Here is a 23,507-nt window from a genome sequence, read left to right on the forward strand (position 1 = left end):
GCCCTTTTATTAGTCCAGGTTACTGATAAGAAAGAACTGGGTAGGTGGAAATAAGGGTGATAAAACCTTAACATGCTACTTTCACTTAGCCAGTGTACTGAGTACATAAAGATTTTATGCGTTTTTAGATAATTGATGTTAAAGGTAAAAAATATTTTTTATTAAAAATTATAACCAAGAAATTATCAAATAGTTTGACAACCCTGTTTTAAAACGTTTAAATTAAATCAAACTCAACCGTGATGAAGAAAAGGTCAACTCTGAGGTAGCACCTCTCCGAAATATTTTGCAATTCAGGTCCAAACAGTTATTTTCTAACTACTTCTACCAAGGGGAAATATGTATAGATAGTTTCATTCAAATCAAAAGGGAGGTGAGGTCAAAAAGGGATTGAAATGAAATGAAAAGACCCAGAGGGGTTAGCAAAATGACATTTAGCCTGGTAGAACATCAGAATCCCCCTGGTAGAACATCAGTATTTAAAAACCAGTCAAACAACCCCTAGCATGCTGTCCTGTGTGGCACAGTTGGTAGACCATTGCACTTGCAACTTCAGGAGCGTATATTCAGTTCCTGCTGGGGCCACCCATTAGAGAATGTGTGCATGCATTACTGTAGGTCACCTTGAAAAACAGATGCTAAATGGCCTTGAATTATAACTAACCCACAGCAGAGGCCATGAGGGTACACACGGGTGACAGCTATTCTCTTTGTCCTTTGAAAAACAAACAAAACTGCAATGAGGGTAATTGAAATACAATAGTTGCAACAACAAAAAATAACATTGTGTAGTTTATTTTTCTTACTATAAAGTGCTAATTTTGTAAACCACACATCCATGTATCCTCTCCTTGTCTTGGTGTGACTGGGAGTGTCTAGGCAGATGTATCGCCTGTGTTCCGTTTGGTGTCGTGAGACGTTCTTGTGACGTGACCCGGAAGAACTCTGGTCCGTTTCCCTGACGGGAACCGAAGCACTATTGTAAATCATTTAGTTCTGCTTGATTGAGCTTGTCTGTTGAACTTGAACCAACAGGAAAAGCCATCTGACACTCCAGACAGGATAAAGCAAAGGTTTGACGTATTTCAACGATTTCAAATTGCCGTTTGGACCCAGTTCTGGAGGTATAAAGAGAAAATGGAAAATGTCACTGGATAACTCACATTCTTAACTAAGAGAAAATAAACCTTTCCTGTTAACACACGACTTCACACACACACACACACAGAACTTCTCTGATGACTCTGCTATAGTCATCTGTGTCAGAGGGGACGAAGCTCATCGCAGGGATACAACGGAGGAGTCCTTTGTGAAATGATGCAAGGTCAACTACCTGCGACAGCCTCAACCCATTCTCTATTTTGAAATAGTACATTTCCTGATTGGCCGACTCCTCATGATGACCCCGGTTGGACATGACTCCAACAAGGTCACCAGGAAGGATCAGCCAATGAAGTTAAAAGTCCCACTCACTCAGTTGACTACATAAAAATAAATGCTGGAAGCCCTAAAATGGTTCTGCCCATACGAATACAGTCTTTTGGCTATTGGAGGCCTCGATCATTCTCTATGAGTGGGATCACCAACAGCATTTAACGCCTTTAAAACATATTTTTAAATTAAATAAAAAAATTGGGACTCTTCAGGTGCGTCATGTGGGTGTGTTTTTTCTTGTCATTGTTACATGTTTTGTCCATAGTGATTTAATTGATGATACGGATTGATTAAACCATTTCCTAAAGTACTACTTTACAAGGTATCAAGGTTCATATCCTATGGAGTACAGACAGAAGTCATTCATTCAACCCCTTGGTAAATTGGGATGTTTGGCAGTGGAAATCTGCTGATTTATTTTATTAGATTTTTTTTTTTAAAGATCAAAGTTTACTCTGGGCACAAATACAACTTGTTTGTTGACTTTTCCATAGACGCAGTCGATGTTCACGTTTTTTGTTTGCAATAAGCAACATTGCAGAAGTTATTTTGAGTCGATCTGTATCGATACAAAGGTCTTCATTATGATCACACACACACACACTAAGCCGCTACAGTAAACCTTTCACTTTGGGGTTTAATGTTTAATAAGAAGAGGTTCTTTGACTTTTGCAATTTAACAGAAACGGTCCTAAGGTAGTTGGTGCAGTAAGGCCAGTATCTGTTCTTTGGCGCCCCCTGCAGGCTAGATAATGAAAATGCCCGTGGAGCTCCCATTTCCTACTAAAATCAGAAGCTTTTAGATAAAGTGGATATTTTTCGTTTGGGTGGCCACAGCAGGAATCAAACCTATGATCACAGCAAAACGACAGAGGTTGAAATATCGTCACACAATTCAGTTCCATTTCCACTTGCTTCTGCTACCTTGTTGATACTTTGAGCACCAATTAAATCATACAGATATGTCACTTAACAGCACAAAATATATACATTTGAAATAAACGTTTATTATATGTTACAAATAATTTCATCAAGGAACACAAAACAGAATGAGCGGTTGCAAGTGAGATGGAAATAAAAACCAATCGACGCCGCATGGTCAAAAGACTGGACACAATGCCGAACTCGGACCACATCTGAACATCTGAAAATTACTCCAAAAAAAAAACAAAAAAACAAATCTCAGAATTTGACAATATGCTGTCAATTTGTACTGCATCACGTTGCAGCAGCACGTGTGGATTGGCTTGTCTCCATTATTACATCCCAAATCACACCCGATTCAGTGCACTGTTGACCAGAGCCCTATGGACCCTTGTCAAAAGTAGTTCACTATGTAGGGAATAGGGTGCCATTTGAACCTATCATTTTCCAAATAAAACAATATGTATGGATCCCAAAGCAGGAAGAACAATTAATGAACATGGACAGTGATTGGCTTGGTGGGCAATGAGAAAACATCAGTTGCTGGTGCATGCTACAAACAATCACAGCGATGTCATCCTTCAGTTTATATAAAAGCTCTCCAATGGAATAAAAAAAATATTTTAAAAAGTCTTAAATCTGTCACCCCCCCCCCAAACAGAAAACAGCTTGGCACTTCAAATACTACAGAAATACTCTGCTGCTCTCAGGTTGAGTTAAAGGGACTGTTCATAGAAAATACTTCACATCTTGGTTTCCTTACCCTGTACGTATTCTATGGACAAGGGGAGGCTAGGTAAACTAACCCAAAGCGTGGCTTGCACTAGAATGATTGTGAACTAAATACATAATTTGGTTGAACTATCCCTTTTAAAAGATCGGGGTAGGGGGCGGGGCAATGGTCACCTTGAGATATAAAACAGTGGTAGTAATGGTGGTGCTTCCAGGAGAAATTGCATCCTATCACCTCAACATTAGAGGTCAGTGCTGGTCTGTCCAGCCCACCGGGCCTAGCAGATAGTACTGCAGTATAAAACACACTGGGCCAAATCCCCCCTCCACCCCACTGTAGAGGTCACACACACACAGCTAAATCCCCCCCGCCACTGTAGAGATCACACACACACGGGCTAACCCCCCTGTAGAGGTCTAACACACAGGGCTAAATCCCCCCCCCCCCCCCCCCACTGGAGAGGTCTCTGACACACACGCACAGGGCTAAATCCCCCTCGGATAGTACACACACAGGGCTAAATCCCCTAAGTCTCACCAAGTATATAAAGGAGCACCATCTCACGGTGCTCATCTGTAGCGCCATTGGTATGGCACGGTGCTTGTAACGACAGGGTAATGGGTTCAATTCCCGAACACACCCATACGTAAAATGTATTCACGCATGACTAAGTCCCTTTGGATAAAAGAGTGCTAAACAACATATTATTATGGACCGTCGACAAGGGGAATTGTAAATACGTGAGAAATGGCGACACCTTGTGGTCAGAAAGTGTTAGGAAAATTATTATTTAAGAATCTCAGCACTTTAAAATGAGGATCATAAAAAATATAACACAAATCTATTCTACAACACAACCGCCCCTCCACCAAACAACTATTCTACCACACAACCCCCCCCTCCCCCCGCCAACGAACTTAGGTTTGATTCCAACACAATACTCCAACTTTGTGTCATACAACCATCATGTGATCGGCTTTGATTTTTTTATATATATATATATATATATTTTTTTTTAAATCAAACTGCAAACAAAAAGGAGAAAAAGGTAAAATCACAAGGTGTTGCAGTCAAAACAGACTGACAGACTGGCAAACTCATTGCACTTTAACACGGACAGACAGGACACCAATTCATGTCTTTACATGGTAGTCCTCAGGAACAGCAGAGATCTGGATAAAAGTCCTGTCTGCATGTCATGTCCGCCACAGACCTGGACGTCCCAGTAAATGATTAAAGCCATAAAAACTGGATAATAAAACAGGGCCTAAAATGTTGTTTTTGGTCCAGCAGTCATTGTTAAAGGTAGAAACAAAAACAACCAGCCACTCAAATTCTTTAACCAGCTGAAATATTTTGGCCATAATTACAACAAAAACTGACAATCATGCTTTGTAATATTTCTAAAACAAGAAATGTGTTAGTAAGAAGTACAATTTAATACATTTAAAATTGTGACCTCAGTCTTTTAAATCAAAATATCTGAGACAAAATGCTCAGTTGCCCCTTTGAGGGAAGTTACCGTGGTAACGGGGCCACTCGCATTCTGTCGTGTGTGTGTGTGTGTGTGTGTGTGAGAGAGAGAGAGAGAGAGAGAGAGATTTGGGCTCTGACCAGGGAGTTTTTGCTATCCATGGAAGCAGCGGACTCAAAACGAACGTTGAAAAACAACCTTGTGAACAAAACAATTGAAAGAGCCAAGAAACACGGGGACAAAGTCTCACTTTGTTGACTTGAGTAAATTAGACCAACGTTCAGGAGCATGAATCTATCAGCACGTCACTCAGTGAGCTCAGCTCCCCTGCCAGACTGTGTTGCTGCTCCAGGTGGGATATAGAATGTGAGATCAGCTCCCCTGCCAGACTGTGTTGCTGCTCCAGGTAGGATATAGAATGTGAGATCAGCTCCCCTGCCAGGCTGTGTTGCTGCTCCAGGTGGGATATAGAATGTGAGTTCAGCTCCCCTGCCAGGCTGTGTTGCTGCTCCAGGTGGGATATAGAATGTGAGATCAGCTCCCCTGCCAGGCTGTGTTGCTGCTCCAGGTGGGATATAGAATGTGAGATCAGCTCCCCTGCCAGGCTGTGTTGCTGCTCCAGGTGGGATATAGAATGTGAGTTCAGCTCCCCTGCCAGACTGTGTTGCTGCTCCAGGTGGGATATAGAATGTGAGTTCAGCTCCCCTGTCAGGCTGTGTTGCTGCTCCAGGTAGGATATAGAATGTGAGTTCAGCTCCCCTGCCAGGCTGTGTTGCTGCTCCAGGTGGGATATAGGATTAGTATAATTAGCAGCTACGAAACAAAACAGAAATACTTTGAAAACAGCTATTGCAGAATTCTTCAGACTATTTATTTATTGGTGAATGTAACGCTGGCACTGTGGAGCCCTGCAAATTGACCACCCGCCAAAACCTAAATATTCCCACATTTGGCAGGTGTTCATTGTATGCGCCGATTATTAAAAAATATATTTTAAAAACTGACCCAACACCAACCACTGTCTCTATAGCTTCTTGAACATGCCAAGCATCACACAGTGTTCTTCTCACTCTGTGGTGTAATGTGATTAGTAGAAATGAGCCCTGAGGGCTGGGTTGGGAGGATTAGTCATGGAGATGAAACACAGAAGCTGGAGTTATGTTGGGTTGTTAAACTGGTTCGTTTACCCTCAGTGGGAACAATACCCAAAGAAGGTGAGCGAGGGTGAGGCGTGCTCTGTGTATCTATTGGTGGGCACAGACGGGGCAGTCGGGGGGGAGAGAAGATGTGAGTGAGGGTGAGGCGTGCTCTGTGTATCTATTGGTGGGCACAGACGGGGCAGTCGGGGGGGAGAGAAGATGTGAGTGAGTCCCAGACCCTCCCTTGGTCATTGGTAGTTCTTGATGGAGGCCAGTAGAGGTGGAATGTGGTTCTGAGCCTGTGCTCAGTGTACAAGATGAGGGTTGTGAAGGGACAAGGCAGTCCCTAGTGAGGGGACAGGACCGTCCCTTGAGTTGTAATTGGTAGTAGTTGATTAGGGACAGCCCTATGGACAGAGGCCGGCAGGGACACTCAGTGTATATTATGAGAGGGCACAGGGCAGCCCCTTGGTAGATCTTTATTGAGGCCGGCAGGGGCAGCCGACGGATCGGAGGCATGTTCTGTTGTGCTGAGGGTCCCGAGGTCATTGGTAGAGAAGGTAATTCTTGAGAGAGGCCGGTAGAGGCAGACCATGGATCTCACTCAGTCGTTCTCTGCCTAAAGCTACCCTCACAGAGCGCCGACACAGCTCCAGCAGAGGGAGAGGCTCAGCTGGGGAGAAAGAGAGAGATTTAGAGTACAGCAATACTTTCACATTTAGTTTACCTTAAATATCAGAGAGAGACAGACAGACACAGACAGAGAGAGAGAAAGCACATAATTCTCCCCCACATGTCCAATCAGAACTGTCTTGCTGTACAACAACTTGATGAACATTTACTAGTGTACACAGAGTGAATCGTTGCAGTACAACAACATGTTTTGATAAACATTCTCATTAGAAACCACATTACCCCGAGAGGAGCAGTCATGAGGACCAGTCAGTCCAGTGACAGTCATTTCCACACTTAACAAAACACGATGCTTGTCATCTAAACTAGAGAGAATCTAGGAGCCAGAGACGTGTTGTCATTTAAACTAGAGAGAATCTAGGAGCCAGAGACACGTTGTCATTTAAACTAGAGAGAATCTAGGAGCCAGAGACGTGTTGTCATTTAAACTAGAGAGAATCTAGGAGCCAGAGACACGTTGTCATTTAAACTAGAGAGAATCTAGGAGGCAGAGACGTTGTTACCTAAACTAGAGAGAATCTAGGAGCCAGAGACACGTTGTCATTTAAACTAGAGAGAATCTAGGAGCCAGAGACGTTGTTACCTAAACTAGAGAGAATCTAGGAGGCAGAGACGTTGTTACCTAAACTAGAGAGAATCTAGGAGCCAGAGACGTTGTTACCTAAACTAGAGAGAATCTAGGAGCCAGACACACGTTATTACCTAAACTAGAGAATCTAGGAGGCAGAGACGTTGTTACCTAAACTAGAGAGAATCTAGGAGCCAGAGACGTTGTTACCTAAACTAGAGAGAATCTAGGAGCCAGACACACGTTGTTACCTAAACTAGAGAATCTAGGAGGCAGAGACGTTGTTACCTAAACTAGAGAGAATCTAGGAGCCAGAGACGTTGTTACCTAAACTAGAGAGAATCTAGGAGCCAGAGACACGTTGTTACCTAAACTAGAGAATCTAGGAGCCAGAGACGTTGTTACCTAAACTAGAGAGAATCTAGGAGCCAGAGACGTTGTTACCTAAACTAGAGAGAATCTAGGAGCCAGAGACGTTGTTACCTAAACTAGAGAGAATCTAGGAGCCAGAGACGTTGTTACCTAAACTAGAGAGAATCTAGGAGCCAGAGACACGTTGTTACCTAAACTAGAGAGAATCTAGGAGCCAGAGACACGTTATTACCTAAACTAGAGAGAATCTAGGAGCCAGAGACGTTGTTACCTAAACTAGAGAGAATCTAGGAGCCAGACACACGTTGTTACCTAAACTAGAGAATCTAGGAGGCAGAGACGTTGTTACCTAAACTAGAGAGAATCTAGGAGCCAGACACACGTTATTACCTAAACTAGAGAGAATCTAGGAGCCAGAGACACGTTATTACCTAAACTAGAGAGAATCTAGGAGCCAGAGACACGTTGTTACCTAAACTAGAGAGAATCTAGGAGCCAGAGACACGTTGTTACCTAAACTAGAGAGAATCTAGGAGGCAGAGACGTTGTTACCTAAACTAGAGAATCTAGGAGCCAGAGACGTTGTTACCTAAACTAGAGAGAATCTAGGAGCCAGAGACACGTTATTACCTAAACTAGAGAATCTAGGAGCCAGAGACGTTGTTACCTAAACTAGAGAGAATCTAGGAGCCAGAGACGTTGTTACCTAAACTAGAGAGAATCTAGGAGCCAGAGACGTTGTTACCTAAACTAGAGAGAATCTAGGAGCCAGAGACGTTGTTACCTAAACTAGAGAGAATCTAGGAGCCAGAGACACGTTGTTACCTAAACTAGAGAGAATCTAGGAGCCAGAGACACGTTATTAAACCTAAACTAGAGAGAATCTAGGAGCCAGAGACGTTGTTACCTAAACTAGAGAGAATCTAGGAGCCAGAGACGTTGTTACCTAAACTAGAGAGAATCTAGGAGCCAGAGACGTTGTTACCTAAACTAGAGAGAATCTAGGAGCCAGACACACGTTGTTACCTAAACTAGAGAATCTAGGAGCCAGAGACGTTGTTACCTAAACTAGAGAGAATCTAGGAGCCAGAGACGTTGTTACCTAAACTAGAGAGAATCTAGGAGCCAGACACACGTTATTACCTAAACTAGAGAATCTAGGAGGCAGAGACGTTGTTACCTAAACTAGAGAAATCTAGGAGCCAGAGACGTTGTTACCTAAACTAGAGAGAATCTAGGAGCCAGAGACGTTGTTACCTAAACTAGAGAGAATCTAGGAGCCAGAGACGTTGTTACCTAAACTAGAGAGAATCTAGGAGCCAGAGACGTTGTTACCTAAACTAGAGAATCTAGGAGGCAGAGACGTTGTTACCTAAACTAGAGAATCTAGGAGCCAGAGACGTTGTTACCTAAACTAGAGAGAATCTAGGAGCCAGAGACGTTGTTACCTAAACTAGAGAGAATCTAGGAGCCAGAGACGTTGTTACCTAAACTAGAGAATCTAGGAGCCAGAGACGTTGTTACCTAAACTAGAGAGAATCTAGGAGCCAGACACACGTTATTACCTAAACTAGAGAGAATCTAGGAGCCAGAGACGCGTTGTTACCTAAACTAGAGAGAATCTAGGAGCCAGAGACACGTTGTTACCTAAACTAGAGAGAATCTAGGAGCCAGAGACACGTTATTACCTAAACTAGAGAGAATCTAGGAGCCAGACACACGTTGTTACCTAAACTAGAGAGAATCTAGGAGCCAGAGACACGTTGTTACCTAAACTAGAGAGAATCTAGGAGCCAGAGACGTTGTTACCTAAACTAGAGAGAATCTAGGAGCCAGACACACGTTATTACCTAAACTAGAGAGAATCTAGGAGCCAGAGACGTTGTTACCTAAACTAGAGAGAATCTAGGAGCCAGACACACGTTATTACCTAAACTAGAGAGAATCTAGGAGCCAGAGACACGTTGTTACCTAAACTAGAGAGAATCTAGGAGCCAGACACACGTTATTACCTAAACTAGAGAGAATCTAGGAGCCAGAGACGTGTTGTCACCGAAACTAGAGAGAATCTAGGAGCCAGACACACGTTATTACCTAAACTAGAGAGAATCTAGGAGCCAGAGACGTGTTGTCACCGAAACTAGAGAGAATCTAGGAGCCAGAGACACGTTATTACCTAAACTAGAGAGAATCTAGGAGCCAGAGACACGTTGTTACCTAAACTAGAGAGAATCTAGGAGCCAGAGACGTTGTTACCTAAACTAGAGAGAATCTAGGAGCCAGAGACACGTTGTTACCTAAACTAGAGAGAATCTAGGAGCCAGAGACGTTGTTACCTAAACTAGAGAGAATCTAGGAGCCAGACACACGTTGTTACCTAAACTAGAGAATCTAGGAGGCAGAGACGTTGTTACCTAAACTAGAGAATCTAGGAGGCAGAGACGTTGTTACCTAAACTAGAGAATCTAGGAGCCAGAGACGTTGTTACCTAAACTAGAGAGAATCTAGGAGCCAGAGACGTTGTTACCTAAACTAGAGAGAATCTAGGAGCCAGACACACGTTGTTACCTAAACTAGAGAATCTAGGAGGCAGAGACGTTGTTACCTAAACTAGAGAGAATCTAGGAGCCAGAGACGTTGTTACCTAAACTAGAGAGAATCTAGGAGCCAGAGACGTTGTTACCTAAACTAGAGAGAATCTAGGAGCCAGACACACGTTATTACCTAAACTAGAGAGAATCTAGGAGCCAGACACACGTTATTACCTAAACTAGAGAGAATCTAGGAGCCAGACACACGTTATTACCTAAACTAGAGAGAATCTAGGAGCCAGAGACGTTGTTACCTAAACTAGAGAGAATCTAGGAGCCAGAGACGTTGTTACCTAAACTAGAGAGAATCTAGGAGCCAGAGACACGTTATTACCTAAACTAGAGAGAATCTAGGAGCCAGACACACGTTATTACCTAAACTAGAGAGAATCTAGGAGCCAGAGACGTTGTTACCTAAACTAGAGAGAATCTAGGAGCCAGAGACGTTGTTACCTAAACTAGAGAGAATCTAGGAGCCAGAGACGTTGTTACCTAAACTAGAGAGAATCTAGGAGCCAGAGACACGTTATTACCTAAACTAGAGAGAATCTAGGAGCCAGACACACGTTATTACCTAAACTCTAGAGAGAATTACCTAAACTAGGAGAATCAGGAGCCAGAGACGTTGTTACCTAAACTAGAGAGAATCTAGGAGCCAGAGACGTTGTTACCTAAACTAGAGAGAATCTAGGAGCCAGAGACGTTGTTACCTAAACTAGAGAGAATCTAGGAGCCAGAGACGTTGTTACCTAAACTAGAGAGAATCTAGGAGCCAGACACACGTTATTACCTAAACTAGAGAGAATCTAGGAGCCAGAGACGTTATTACCTAAACTAGAGAGAATCTAGGAGCCAGACACACGTTGTTACCTAAACTAGAGAGAATCTAGGAGGCAGAGACGTTGTTACCTAAACTAGAGAGAATCTAGGAGCCAGACACACGTTATTACCTAAACTAGAGAGAATCTAGGAGCCAGACACACGTTATTACCTAAACTAGAGAGAATCTAGGAGCCAGACACACGTTATTACCTAAACTAGAGAGAATCTAGGAGCCAGACACACGTTATTACCTAAACTAGAGAGAATCTAGGAGCCAGACACACGTTATTACCTAAACTAGAGAGAATCTAGGAGCCAGAGACACGTTATTACCTAAACTAGAGAGAATCTAGGAGCCAGACACACGTTGTTACCTAAACTAGAGAGAATCTAGGAGCCAGACACACGTTGTTACCTAAACTAGAGAGAATCTAGGAGCCAGACACACGTTGTTACCTAAACTAGAGAGAATCTAGGAGCCAGAGACGTTGTTACCTAAACTAGAGAGAATCTAGGAGCCAGAGACACGTTGTTACCTAAACTAGAGAGAATCTAGGAGCCAGACACACGTTATTACCTAAACTAGAGAGAATCTAGGAGCCAGACACACGTTATTACCTAAACTAGAGAGAATCTAGGAGGCAGAGACGTTGTTACCTAAACTAGAGAGAATCTAGGAGCCAGACACACGTTATTACCTAAACTAGAGAGAATCTAGGAGCCAGAGACACGTTGTTACCTAAACTAGAGAGAATCTAGGAGCCAGAGACGTTGTTACCTAAACTAGAGAGAATCTAGGAGCCAGAGACACGTTATTACCTAAACTAGAGAGAATCTAGGAGCCAGACACACGTTATTACCTAAACTAGAGAGAATCTAGGAGCCAGAGACGTGTTGTCATTTAAACTAGAGAGAATCTAGGAGCCAGACACACGTTATTACCTAAACTAGAGAGAATCTAGGAGCCAGAGACGTTGTTACCTAAACTAGAGAGAATCTAGGAGCCAGAGACGTTGTTACCTAAACTAGAGAGAATCTAGGAGCCAGAGACGTTGTTACCTAAACTAGAGAGAATCTAGGAGCCAGAGACGTTGTTACCTAAACTAGAGAGAATCTAGGAGCCAGAGACACGTTATTACCTAAACTAGAGAGAATCTAGGAGCCAGACACACGTTATTACCTAAACTAGAGAGAATCTAGGAGCCAGAGACGTTGTTACCTAAACTAGAGAGAATCTAGGAGCCAGAGACACGTTATTACCTAAACTAGAGAGAATCTAGGAGCCAGACACACGTTATTACCTAAACTAGAGAGAATCTAGGAGCCAGACACACGTTATTACCTAAACTAGAGAGAATCTAGGAGCCAGACACACGTTATTACCTAAACTAGAGAGAATCTAGGAGCCAGACACACGTTATTACCTAAACTAGAGAGAATCTAGGAGCCAGACACACGTTATTACCTAAACTAGAGAGAATCTAGGAGCCAGACACACGTTATTACCTAAACTAGAGAGAATCTAGGAGCCAGACACACGTTATTACCTAAACTAGAGAGAATCTAGGAGCCAGAGACGTTGTTACCTAAACTAGAGAGAATCTAGGAGCCAGAGACACGTTATTACCTAAACTAGAGAGAATCTAGGAGCCAGAGACGTTGTTACCTAAACTAGAGAGAATCTAGGAGCCAGAGACGTTGTTACCTAAACTAGAGAGAATCTAGGAGCCAGAGACACGTTATTACCTAAACTAGAGAGAATCTAGGAGCCAGAGACACGTTATTACCTAAACTAGAGAGAATCTAGGAGCCAGAGACACGTTATTACCTAAACTAGAGAGAATCTAGGAGCCAGAGACGTTGTTACCTAAACTAGAGAGAATCTAGGAGCCAGAGACGTTGTTACCTAAACTAGAGAGAATCTAGGAGCCAGAGACGTTGTTACCTAAACTAGAGAGAATCTAGGAGCCAGAGACGTTGTTACCTAAACTAGAGAGAATCTAGGAGCCAGACACACGTTATTACCTAAACTAGAGAGAATCTAGGAGCCAGAGACGTTATTACCTAAACTAGAGAGAATCTAGGAGCCAGACACACGTTGTTACCTAAACTAGAGAGAATCTAGGAGGCAGAGACGTTGTTACCTAAACTAGAGAGAATCTAGGAGCCAGACACACGTTATTACCTAAACTAGAGAGAATCTAGGAGCCAGACACACGTTATTACCTAAACTAGAGAGAATCTAGGAGCCAGACACACGTTATTACCTAAACTAGAGAGAATCTAGGAGCCAGACACACGTTATTACCTAAACTAGAGAGAATCTAGGAGCCAGACACACGTTATTACCTAAACTAGAGAGAATCTAGGAGCCAGAGACACGTTATTACCTAAACTAGAGAGAATCTAGGAGCCAGACACACGTTGTTACCTAAACTAGAGAGAATCTAGGAGCCAGACACACGTTGTTACCTAAACTAGAGAGAATCTAGGAGCCAGACACACGTTGTTACCTAAACTAGAGAGAATCTAGGAGCCAGAGACGTTGTTACCTAAACTAGAGAGAATCTAGGAGCCAGAGACACGTTGTTACCTAAACTAGAGAGAATCTAGGAGCCAGACACACGTTATTACCTAAACTAGAGAGAATCTAGGAGCCAGACACACGTTATTACCTAAACTAGAGAGAATCTAGGAGGCAGAGACGTTGTTACCTAAACTAGAGAGAATCTAGGAGCCAGACACACGTTATTACCTAAACTAGAGAGAATCTAGGAGCCAGAGACACGTTGTTACCTAAACTAGAGAGAATCTAGGAGCCAGAGACGTTGTTACCTAAACTAGAGAGAATCTAGGAGCCAGAGACACGTTATTACCTAAACTAGAGAGAATCTAGGAGCCAGACACACGTTATTACCTAAACTAGAGAGAATCTAGGAGCCAGAGACGTGTTGTCATTTAAACTAGAGAGAATCTAGGAGCCAGACACACGTTATTACCTAAACTAGAGAGAATCTAGGAGCCAGAGACGTTGTTACCTAAACTAGAGAGAATCTAGGAGCCAGAGACGTTGTTACCTAAACTAGAGAGAATCTAGGAGCCAGAGACGTTGTTACCTAAACTAGAGAGAATCTAGGAGCCAGAGACGTTGTTACCTAAACTAGAGAGAATCTAGGAGCCAGAGACACGTTATTACCTAAACTAGAGAGAATCTAGGAGCCAGACACACGTTATTACCTAAACTAGAGAGAATCTAGGAGCCAGAGACGTTGTTACCTAAACTAGAGAGAATCTAGGAGCCAGAGACACGTTATTACCTAAACTAGAGAGAATCTAGGAGCCAGACACACGTTATTACCTAAACTAGAGAGAATCTAGGAGCCAGACACACGTTATTACCTAAACTAGAGAGAATCTAGGAGCCAGACACACGTTATTACCTAAACTAGAGAGAATCTAGGAGCCAGACACACGTTATTACCTAAACTAGAGAGAATCTAGGAGCCAGACACACGTTATTACCTAAACTAGAGAGAATCTAGGAGCCAGACACACGTTATTACCTAAACTAGAGAGAATCTAGGAGCCAGACACACGTTATTACCTAAACTAGAGAGAATCTAGGAGCCAGAGACGTTGTTACCTAAACTAGAGAGAATCTAGGAGCCAGAGACACGTTATTACCTAAACTAGAGAGAATCTAGGAGCCAGAGACGTTGTTACCTAAACTAGAGAGAATCTAGGAGCCAGAGACGTTGTTACCTAAACTAGAGAGAATCTAGGAGCCAGAGACACGTTATTACCTAAACTAGAGAGAATCTAGGAGCCAGAGACACGTTATTACCTAAACTAGAGAGAATCTAGGAGCCAGAGACACGTTATTACCTAAACTAGAGAGAATCTAGGAGCCAGAGACGTTATTACCTAAACTAGAGAGAATCTAGGAGCCAGAGACGTTGTTACCTAAACTAGAGAGAATCTAGGAGCCAGAGACGTTGTTACCTAAACTAGAGAGAATCTAGGAGCCAGACACACGTTATTACCTAAACTAGAGAGAATCTAGGAGCCAGAGACGTTGTTACCTAAACTAGAGAGAATCTAGGAGCCAGAGACATTGTTACCTAAACTAGAGAGAATCTAGGAGCCAGACACACGTTATTACCTAAACTAGAGAGAATCTAGGAGCCAGACACACGTTATTACCTAAACTAGAGAGAATCTAGGAGCCAGACACACGTTATTACCTAAACTAGAGAGAATCTAGGAGCCAGAGACACGTTATTACCTAAACTAGAGAGAATCTAGGAGCCAGACACACGTTATTACCTAAACTAGAGAGAATCTAGGAGCCAGACACACGTTATTACCTAAACTAGAGAATCTAGGAGCCAGAGACGTTGTTACCTAAACTAGAGAGAATCTAGGAGCCAGAGACACGTTGTTACCTAAACTAGAGAGAATCTAGGAGCCAGAGACGTTGTTACCTAAACTAGAGAGAATCTAGGAGCCAGAGACGTGTTGTCACCGAAACTAGAGAGAATCTAGGAGGCAGAGACGTTGTTATTTAAACTAGAGAGAATCTAGGAGCCAGAGACGCGTTGTCACCTAAACTAGAGAGAATCTAGGAGCCAGAGACGTTATTTAAACTAGAGAGAATCTAGGAGCCAGAGACGCGTTGTCACCTAAACTAGAGAGAATCTAGGAGCCAGAGACGTTATTTCAACTAGAGAGCATCTAGGAGCCAGAGACACGTTGTTACCTAAACTAGAGAGAATCTAGGAGCCAGAGACGTTGTTACCTAAACTAGAGAGAATCTAGGAGCCAGAGACACGTTATTACCTAAACTAGAGAGAATCTAGGAGCCAGACACACGTTATTACCTAAACTAGAGAGAATCTAGGAGCCAGAGACGTTATTTCAACTAGAGAGCATCTAGGAGCCAGAGACACGTTGTTACCTAAACTAGAGAGAATCTAGGAGCCAGAGACGTTGTTACCTAAACTAGAGAGAATCTAGGAGCCAGAGACGTTGTTACCTAAACTAGAGAGCATCTAGGAGCCAGACACACGTTGTTACCTAAACTAGAGAGAATCTAGGAGCCAGACACACGTTATTACCTAAACTAGAGAGAATCTAGGAGCCAGAGACATTGTTACCTAAACTAGAGAGAATCTAGGAGCCAGAGACACGTTATTACCTAAACTAGAGAGAATCTAGGAGGCAGAGACACGTTGTTACCTAAACTAGAGAGAATCTAGGAGCCAGAGACGTTATTTAAACTAGAGAGAATCTAGGAGCCAGAGACGTTGTTACCTAAACTAGAGAGAATCTAGGAGCCAGAGACGCGTTGTCACCGAAACTAGAGAGAATCTAGGAGGCAGAGACGTTGTTATTTAAACTAGAGAGAATCTAGGAGCCAGAGACGCGTTGTCACCTAAACTAGAGAGAATCTAGGAGCCAGAGACGTTATTTAAACTAGAGAGAATCTAGGAGCCAGAGACGCGTTGTCACCTAAACTAGAGAGAATCTAGGAGCCAGAGACGTTATTTCAACTAGAGAGCATCTAGGAGCCAGAGACGCGTTGTCATCTAAACTAGAGAGAATCTAGGAGCCAGAGACGCGTTGTCATTTAAACTAGAGAGAATCTAGGAGCCAGAGACGTTGTTACCTAAACTAGAGAGAATCTAGGAGCCAGAGACACGTTATTACCTAAACTAGAGAGAATCTAGGAGCCAGACACACGTTATTACCTAAACTAGAGAGAATCTAGGAGCCAGACACACGTTGTTACCTAAACTAGAGAGAATCTAGGAGCCAGAGACACGTTATTACCTAAACTAGAGAGAATCTAGGAGCCAGACACACGTTGTTACCTAAACTAGAGAGAATCTAGGAGCCAGACACACGTTATTACCTAAACTAGAGAGAATCTAGGAGCCAGACACACGTTATTACCTAAACTAGAGAGAATCTAGGAGCCAGAGACACGTTATTACCTAAACTAGAGAGAATCTAGGAGCCAGACACACGTTGTTACCTAAACTAGAGAGAATCTAGGAGCCAGAGACACGTTATTACCTAAACTAGAGAGAATCTAGGAGCCAGACACACGTTGTTACCTAAACTAGAGAGAATCTAGGAGCCAGACACACGTTATTACCTAAACTAGAGAGAATCTAGGAGCCAGACACACGTTATTACCTAAACTAGAGAGAATCTAGGAGCCAGACACACGTTATTACCTAAACTAGAGAGAATCTAGGAGCCAGAGACACGTTATTACCTAAACTAGAGAGAATCTAGGAGCCAGAGACGTGTTGTCATTTAAACTAGAGAGAATCTAGGAGCCAGACACACGTTATTACCTAAACTAGAGAGAATCTAGGAGCCAGACACACGTTGTTACCTAAACTAGAGAGAATCTAGGAGCCAGACACACGTTGTTACCTAAACTAGAGAGAATCTAGGAGCCAGAGACGTTGTTACCTAAACTAGAGAGAATCTAGGAGCCAGAGACGTTGTTACCTAAACTAGAGAGAATCTAGGAGCCAGAGACGTTGTTACCTAAACTAGAGAGAATCTAGGAGCCAGACACACGTTATTACCTAAACTAGAGAGAATCTAGGAGCCAGACACACGTTATTACCTAAACTAGAGAGAATCTAGGAGCCAGACACACGTTGTTACCTAAACTAGAGAGAATCTAGGAGCCAGACACACGTTGTTACCTAAACTAGAGAGAATCTAGGAGCCAGAGACGTTGTTACCTAAACTAGAGAGAATCTAGGAGCCAGAGACGTTGTTACCTAAACTAGAGAGAATCTAGGAGCCAGAGACGTTGTTACCTAAACTAGAGAGAATCTAGGAGCCAGACACACGTTATTACCTAAACTAGAGAGAATCTAGGAGCCAGAGACGTTGTTACCTAAACTAGAGAGAATCTAGGAGCCAGAGACACGTTATTACCTAAACTAGAGAGAATCTAGGAGCCAGAGACGTTGTTACCTAAACTAGAGAATCTAGGAGCCAGAGACGTTGTTACCTAAACTAGAGAGAATCTAGGAGCCAGAGACACGTTATTACCTAAACTAGAGAGAATCTAGGAGCCAGACACACGTTGTTACCTAAACTAGAGAGAATCTAGGAGCCAGACACACGTTGTTACCTAAACTAGAGAGAATCTAGGAGCCAGAGACGTTGTTACCTAAACTAGAGAGAATCTAGGAGCCAGAGACGTTGTTACCTAAACTAGAGAGAATCTAGGAGCCAGAGACGTTGTTACCTAAACTAGAGAGAATCTAGGAGCCAGACACACGTTATTACCTAAACTAGAGAGAATCTAGGAGCCAGACACACGTTATTACCTAAACTAGAGAGAATCTAGGAGCCAGACACACGTTGTTACCTAAACTAGAGAGAATCTAGGAGCCAGACACACGTTATTACCTAAACTAGAGAGAATCTAGGAGCCAGAGACGTTGTTACCTAAACTAGAGAGAATCTAGGAGCCAGAGACACGTTATTACCTAAACTAGAGAGAATCTAGGAGCCAGAGACGTTGTTACCTAAACTAGAGAATCTAGGAGCCAGAGACGTTGTTACCTAAACTAGAGAGAATCTAGGAGCCAGAGACACGTTATTACCTAAACTAGAGAGAATCTAGGAGCCAGAGACACGTTATTACCTAAACTAGAGAGAATCTAGGAGCCAGAGACACGTTATTACCTAAACTAGAGAGAATCTAGGAGCCAGAGACACGTTGTTACCTAAACTAGAGAGAATCTAGGAGCCAGACACACGTTATTACCTAAACTAGAGAGAATCTAGGAGCCAGAGACGTTGTTACCTAAACTAGAGAGAATCTAGGAGCCAGAGACACGTTATTACCTAAACTAGAGAGAATCTAGGAGCCAGAGACACGTTGTTACCTAAACTAGAGAGAATCTAGGAGCCAGACACACGTTATTACCTAAACTAGAGAGAATCTAGGAGCCAGAGACGTTGTTACCTAAACTAGAGAGAATCTAGGAGCCAGAGACGTGTTGTCACCGAAACTAGAGAGAATCTAGGAGGCAGAGACGTTGTTATTTAAACTAGAGAGAATCTAGGAGCCAGAGACGCGTTGTCACCTAAACTAGAGAGAATCTAGGAGCCAGAGACGTTATTTAAACTAGAGAGAATCTAGGAGCCAGAGACGCGTTGTCACCTAAACTAGAGAGAATCTAGGAGCCAGAGACGTTATTTCAACTAGAGAGCATCTAGGAGCCAGAGACACGTTGTTACCTAAACTAGAGAGAATCTAGGAGCCAGAGACGTTGTTACCTAAACTAGAGAGAATCTAGGAGCCAGAGACGTTATTTCAACTAGAGAGCATCTAGGAGCCAGAGACACGTTGTTACCTAAACTAGAGAGAATCTAGGAGCCAGAGACGTTGTTACCTAAACTAGAGAGAATCTAGGAGCCAGACACACGTTGTTACCTAAACTAGAGAGAATCTAGGAGCCAGAGACGTTGTTACCTAAACTAGAGAGAATCTAGGAGCCAGACACACGTTATTACCTAAACTAGAGAGAATCTAGGAGCCAGACACACGTTGTTACCTAAACTAGAGAGAATCTAGGAGCCAGACACACGTTGTTACCTAAACTAGAGAGAATCTAGGAGCCAGAGACGTTGTTACCTAAACTAGAGAGAATCTAGGAGCCAGAGACGTTGTTACCTAAACTAGAGAGAATCTAGGAGCCAGAGACGTTGTTACCTAAACTAGAGAGAATCTAGGAGCCAGACACACGTTATTACCTAAACTAGAGAGAATCTAGGAGCCAGACACACGTTATTACCTAAACTAGAGAGAATCTAGGAGCCAGACACACGTTGTTACCTAAACTAGAGAGAATCTAGGAGCCAGACACACGTTATTACCTAAACTAGAGAGAATCTAGGAGCCAGAGACGTTGTTACCTAAACTAGAGAGAATCTAGGAGCCAGAGACACGTTATTACCTAAACTAGAGAGAATCTAGGAGCCAGAGACGTTGTTACCTAAACTAGAGAATCTAGGAGCCAGAGACGTTGTTACCTAAACTAGAGAGAATCTAGGAGCCAGAGACACGTTATTACCTAAACTAGAGAGAATCTAGGAGCCAGAGACACGTTATTACCTAAACTAGAGAGAATCTAGGAGCCAGAGACACGTTGTTACCTAAACTAGAGAGAATCTAGGAGCCAGACACACGTTATTACCTAAACTAGAGAGAATCTAGGAGCCAGAGACGTTGTTACCTAAACTAGAGAGAATCTAGGAGCCAGAGACACGTTATTACCTAAACTAGAGAGAATCTAGGAGCCAGAGACACGTTGTTACCTAAACTAGAGAGAATCTAGGAGCCAGACACACGTTATTACCTAAACTAGAGAGAATCTAGGAGCCAGAGACGTTGTTACCTAAACTAGAGAGAATCTAGGAGCCAGAGACGTGTTGTCACCGAAACTAGAGAGAATCTAGGAGGCAGAGACGTTGTTATTTAAACTAGAGAGAATCTAGGAGCCAGAGACGCGTTGTCACCTAAACTAGAGAGAATCTAGGAGCCAGAGACGTTATTTAAACTAGAGAGAATCTAGGAGCCAGAGACGCGTTGTCACCTAAACTAGAGAGAATCTAGGAGCCAGAGACGTTATTTCAACTAGAGAGCATCTAGGAGCCAGAGACACGTTGTTACCTAAACTAGAGAGAATCTAGGAGCCAGAGACGTTGTTACCTAAACTAGAGAGAATCTAGGAGCCAGAGACGTTATTTCAACTAGAGAGCATCTAGGAGCCAGAGACACGTTGTTACCTAAACTAGAGAGAATCTAGGAGCCAGAGACGTTGTTACCTAAACTAGAGAGAATCTAGGAGCCAGAGACGTTGTTACCTAAACTAGAGAGCATCTAGGAGCCAGACACACGTTGTTACCTAAACTAGAGAGAATCTAGGAGCCAGACACACGTTATTACCTAAACTAGAGAGAATCTAGGAGCCAGAGACACGTTATTACCTAAACTAGAGAGAATCTAGGAGCCAGAGACGTTGTTACCTAAACTAGAGAGAATCTAGGAGCCAGAGACGTGTTGTCACCGAAACTAGAGAGAATCTAGGAGGCAGAGACGTTGTTATTTAAACTAGAGAGAATCTAGGAGCCAGAGACGCGTTGTCACCTAAACTAGAGAGAATCTAGGAGCCAGAGACGTTATTTAAACTAGAGAGAATCTAGGAGCCAGAGACGCGTTGTCACCTAAACTAGAGAGAATCTAGGAGCCAGAGACGTTATTTCAACTAGAGAGCATCTAGGAGCCAGAGACGTTGTTACCTAAACTAGAGAGAATCTAGGAGCCAGAGACACGTTATTACCTAAACTAGAGAGAATCTAGGAGGCAGAGACACGTTGTTACCTAAACTAGAGAGAATCTAGGAGCCAGAGACGTTATTTAAACTAGAGAGAATCTAGGAGCCAGAGACGTTGTTACCTAAACTAGAGAATCTAGGAGCCAGAGACGTTGTTACCTAAACTAGAGAGAATCTAGGAGCCAGAGACACGTTATTACCTAAACTAGAGAGAATCTAGGAGGCAGAGACACGTTGTTACCTAAACTAGAGAGAATCTAGGAGCCAGAGACGTTATTTAAACTAGAGAGAATCTAGGAGCCAGAGACGTTGTTACCTAAACTAGAGAGAATCTAGGAGCCAGAGACGCGTTGTCACCGAAACTAGAGAGAATCTAGGAGGCAGAGACGTTGTTATTTAAACTAGAGAGAATCTAGGAGCCAGAGACGCGTTGTCACCTAAACTAGAGAGAATCTAGGAGCCAGAGACGTTATTTAAACTAGAGAGAATCTAGGAGCCAGAGACGCGTTGTCACCTAAACTAGAGAGAATCTAGGAGCCAGAGACGTTATTTCAACTAGAGAGCATCTAGGAGCCAGAGACGCGTTGTCATCTAAACTAGAGAGAATCTAGGAGCCAGAGACGCGTTGTCATTTAAACTAGAGAGAATCTAGGAGCCAGAGACGTTGTTACCTAAACTAGAGAGAATCTAGGAGCCAGACACACGTTATTACCTAAACTAGAGAGAATCTAGGAGCCAGACACACGTTATTACCTAAACTAGAGAGAATCTAGGAGCCAGACACACGTTATTACCTAAACTAGAGAGAATCTAGGAGCCAGAGACACGTTGTTACCTAAACTAGAGAGAATCTAGGAGCCAGACACACGTTATTACCTAAACTAGAGAGAATCTAGGAGCCAGAGACGTTGTTACCTAAACTAGAGAGAATCTAGGAGCCAGAGACGTTGTTACCTAAACTAGAGAGAATCTAGGAGCCAGAGACGCGTTGTCACCTAAACTAGAGAGAATCTAGGAGGCAGAGACGTTGTTACCTAAACTAGAGAGAATCTAGGAGCCAGACACACGTTATTACCTAAACTAGAGAGAATCTAGGAGCCAGACACACGTTGTTACCTAAACTAGAGAGAATCTAGGAGCCAGAGACGTTGTTACCTAAACTAGAGAGAATCTAGGAGCCAGACACACGTTATTACCTAAACTAGAGAGAATCTAGGAGCCAGAGACGCGTTGTCACCTAAACTAGAGAGAATCTAGGAGGCAGAGACGTTGTTACCTAAACTAGAGAGAATCTAGGAGCCAGACACACGTTATTACCTAAACTAGAGAGAATCTAGGAGCCAGAGACACGTTATTACCTAAACTAGAGAGAATCTAGGAGCCAGAGACGTGTTGTCATTTAAACTAGAGAGAATCTAGGAGCCAGACACACGTTATTACCTAAACTAGAGAGAATCTAGGAGCCAGACACACGTTATTACCTAAACTAGAGAGAATCTAGGAGCCAGACACACGTTATTACCTAAACTAGAGAGAATCTAGGAGCCAGACACACGTTATTACCTAAACTAGAGAGAATCTAGGAGCCAGACACACGTTGTTACCTAAACTAGAGAGAATCTAGGAGCCAGACACACGTTATTACCTAAACTAGAGAGAATCTAGGAGCCAGAGACGTTGTTACCTAAACTAGAGAGAATCTAGGAGCCAGAGACGTGTTGTCACCGAAACTAGAGAGAATCTAGGAGGCAGAGACGTTGTTATTTAAACTAGAGAGAATCTAGGAGCCAGAGACGCGTTGTCACCGAAACTAGAGAGAATCTAGGAGGCAGAGACGTTGTTATTTAAACTAGAGAGAATCTAGGAGCCAGAGACGTGTTGTCACCGAAACTAGAGAGAATCTAGGAGGCAGAGACGTTGTTATTTAAACTAGAGAGAATCTAGGAGCCAGAGACGCGTTGTCACCGAAACTAGAGAGAATCTAGGAGGCAGAGACGTTGTTATTTAAACTAGAGAGAATCTAGGAGCCAGAGACGCGTTGTCACCTAAACTAGAGAGAATCTAGGAGCCAGAGACGTTATTTAAACTAGAGAGAATCTAGGAGCCAGAGACGCGTTGTCACCTAAACTAGAGAGAATCTAGGAGCCAGAGACGTTATTTCAACTAGAGAGCATCTAGGAGCCAGAGACACGTTGTCATCTAAACTAGAGAGAATCTAGGAGCCAGAGACGTTGTTACCTAAACTAGAGAATCTAGGAGCCAGAGACGCGTTGTCATTTAAACTAGAGAGAATCTAGGAGCCAGAGACGTTGTTACCTAAACTAGAGAGAATCTAGGAGCCAGACACACGTTGTTACCTAAACTAGAGAGAATCT

General features: G+C 43.0%; 1 protein-coding gene across 1 annotated transcript in view; it reads right to left on the minus strand.

The window, feature by feature from the left end:
• Positions 1-4,048: 4,048 nt before the first annotated feature.
• The window catches only part of LOC124032384 (SPRY domain-containing SOCS box protein 1), a 33,581-nt gene continuing 14,122 nt past the window's right edge, over positions 4,049-23,507 (minus strand). The window contains exon 3 of the mRNA XM_046344752.1: positions 4,049-6,377. Within this exon, the coding sequence (XP_046200708.1) occupies positions 6,250-6,377 (128 nt within the window). The 3' untranslated portion in view covers positions 4,049-6,249. The remainder of the gene's footprint in view (positions 6,378-23,507) is intronic.

Source organism: Oncorhynchus gorbuscha, linkage group LG03 (assembly GCF_021184085.1).
Source record: "Oncorhynchus gorbuscha isolate QuinsamMale2020 ecotype Even-year linkage group LG03, OgorEven_v1.0, whole genome shotgun sequence".
Lineage (NCBI taxonomy): Eukaryota > Metazoa > Chordata > Actinopteri > Salmoniformes > Salmonidae > Oncorhynchus > Oncorhynchus gorbuscha.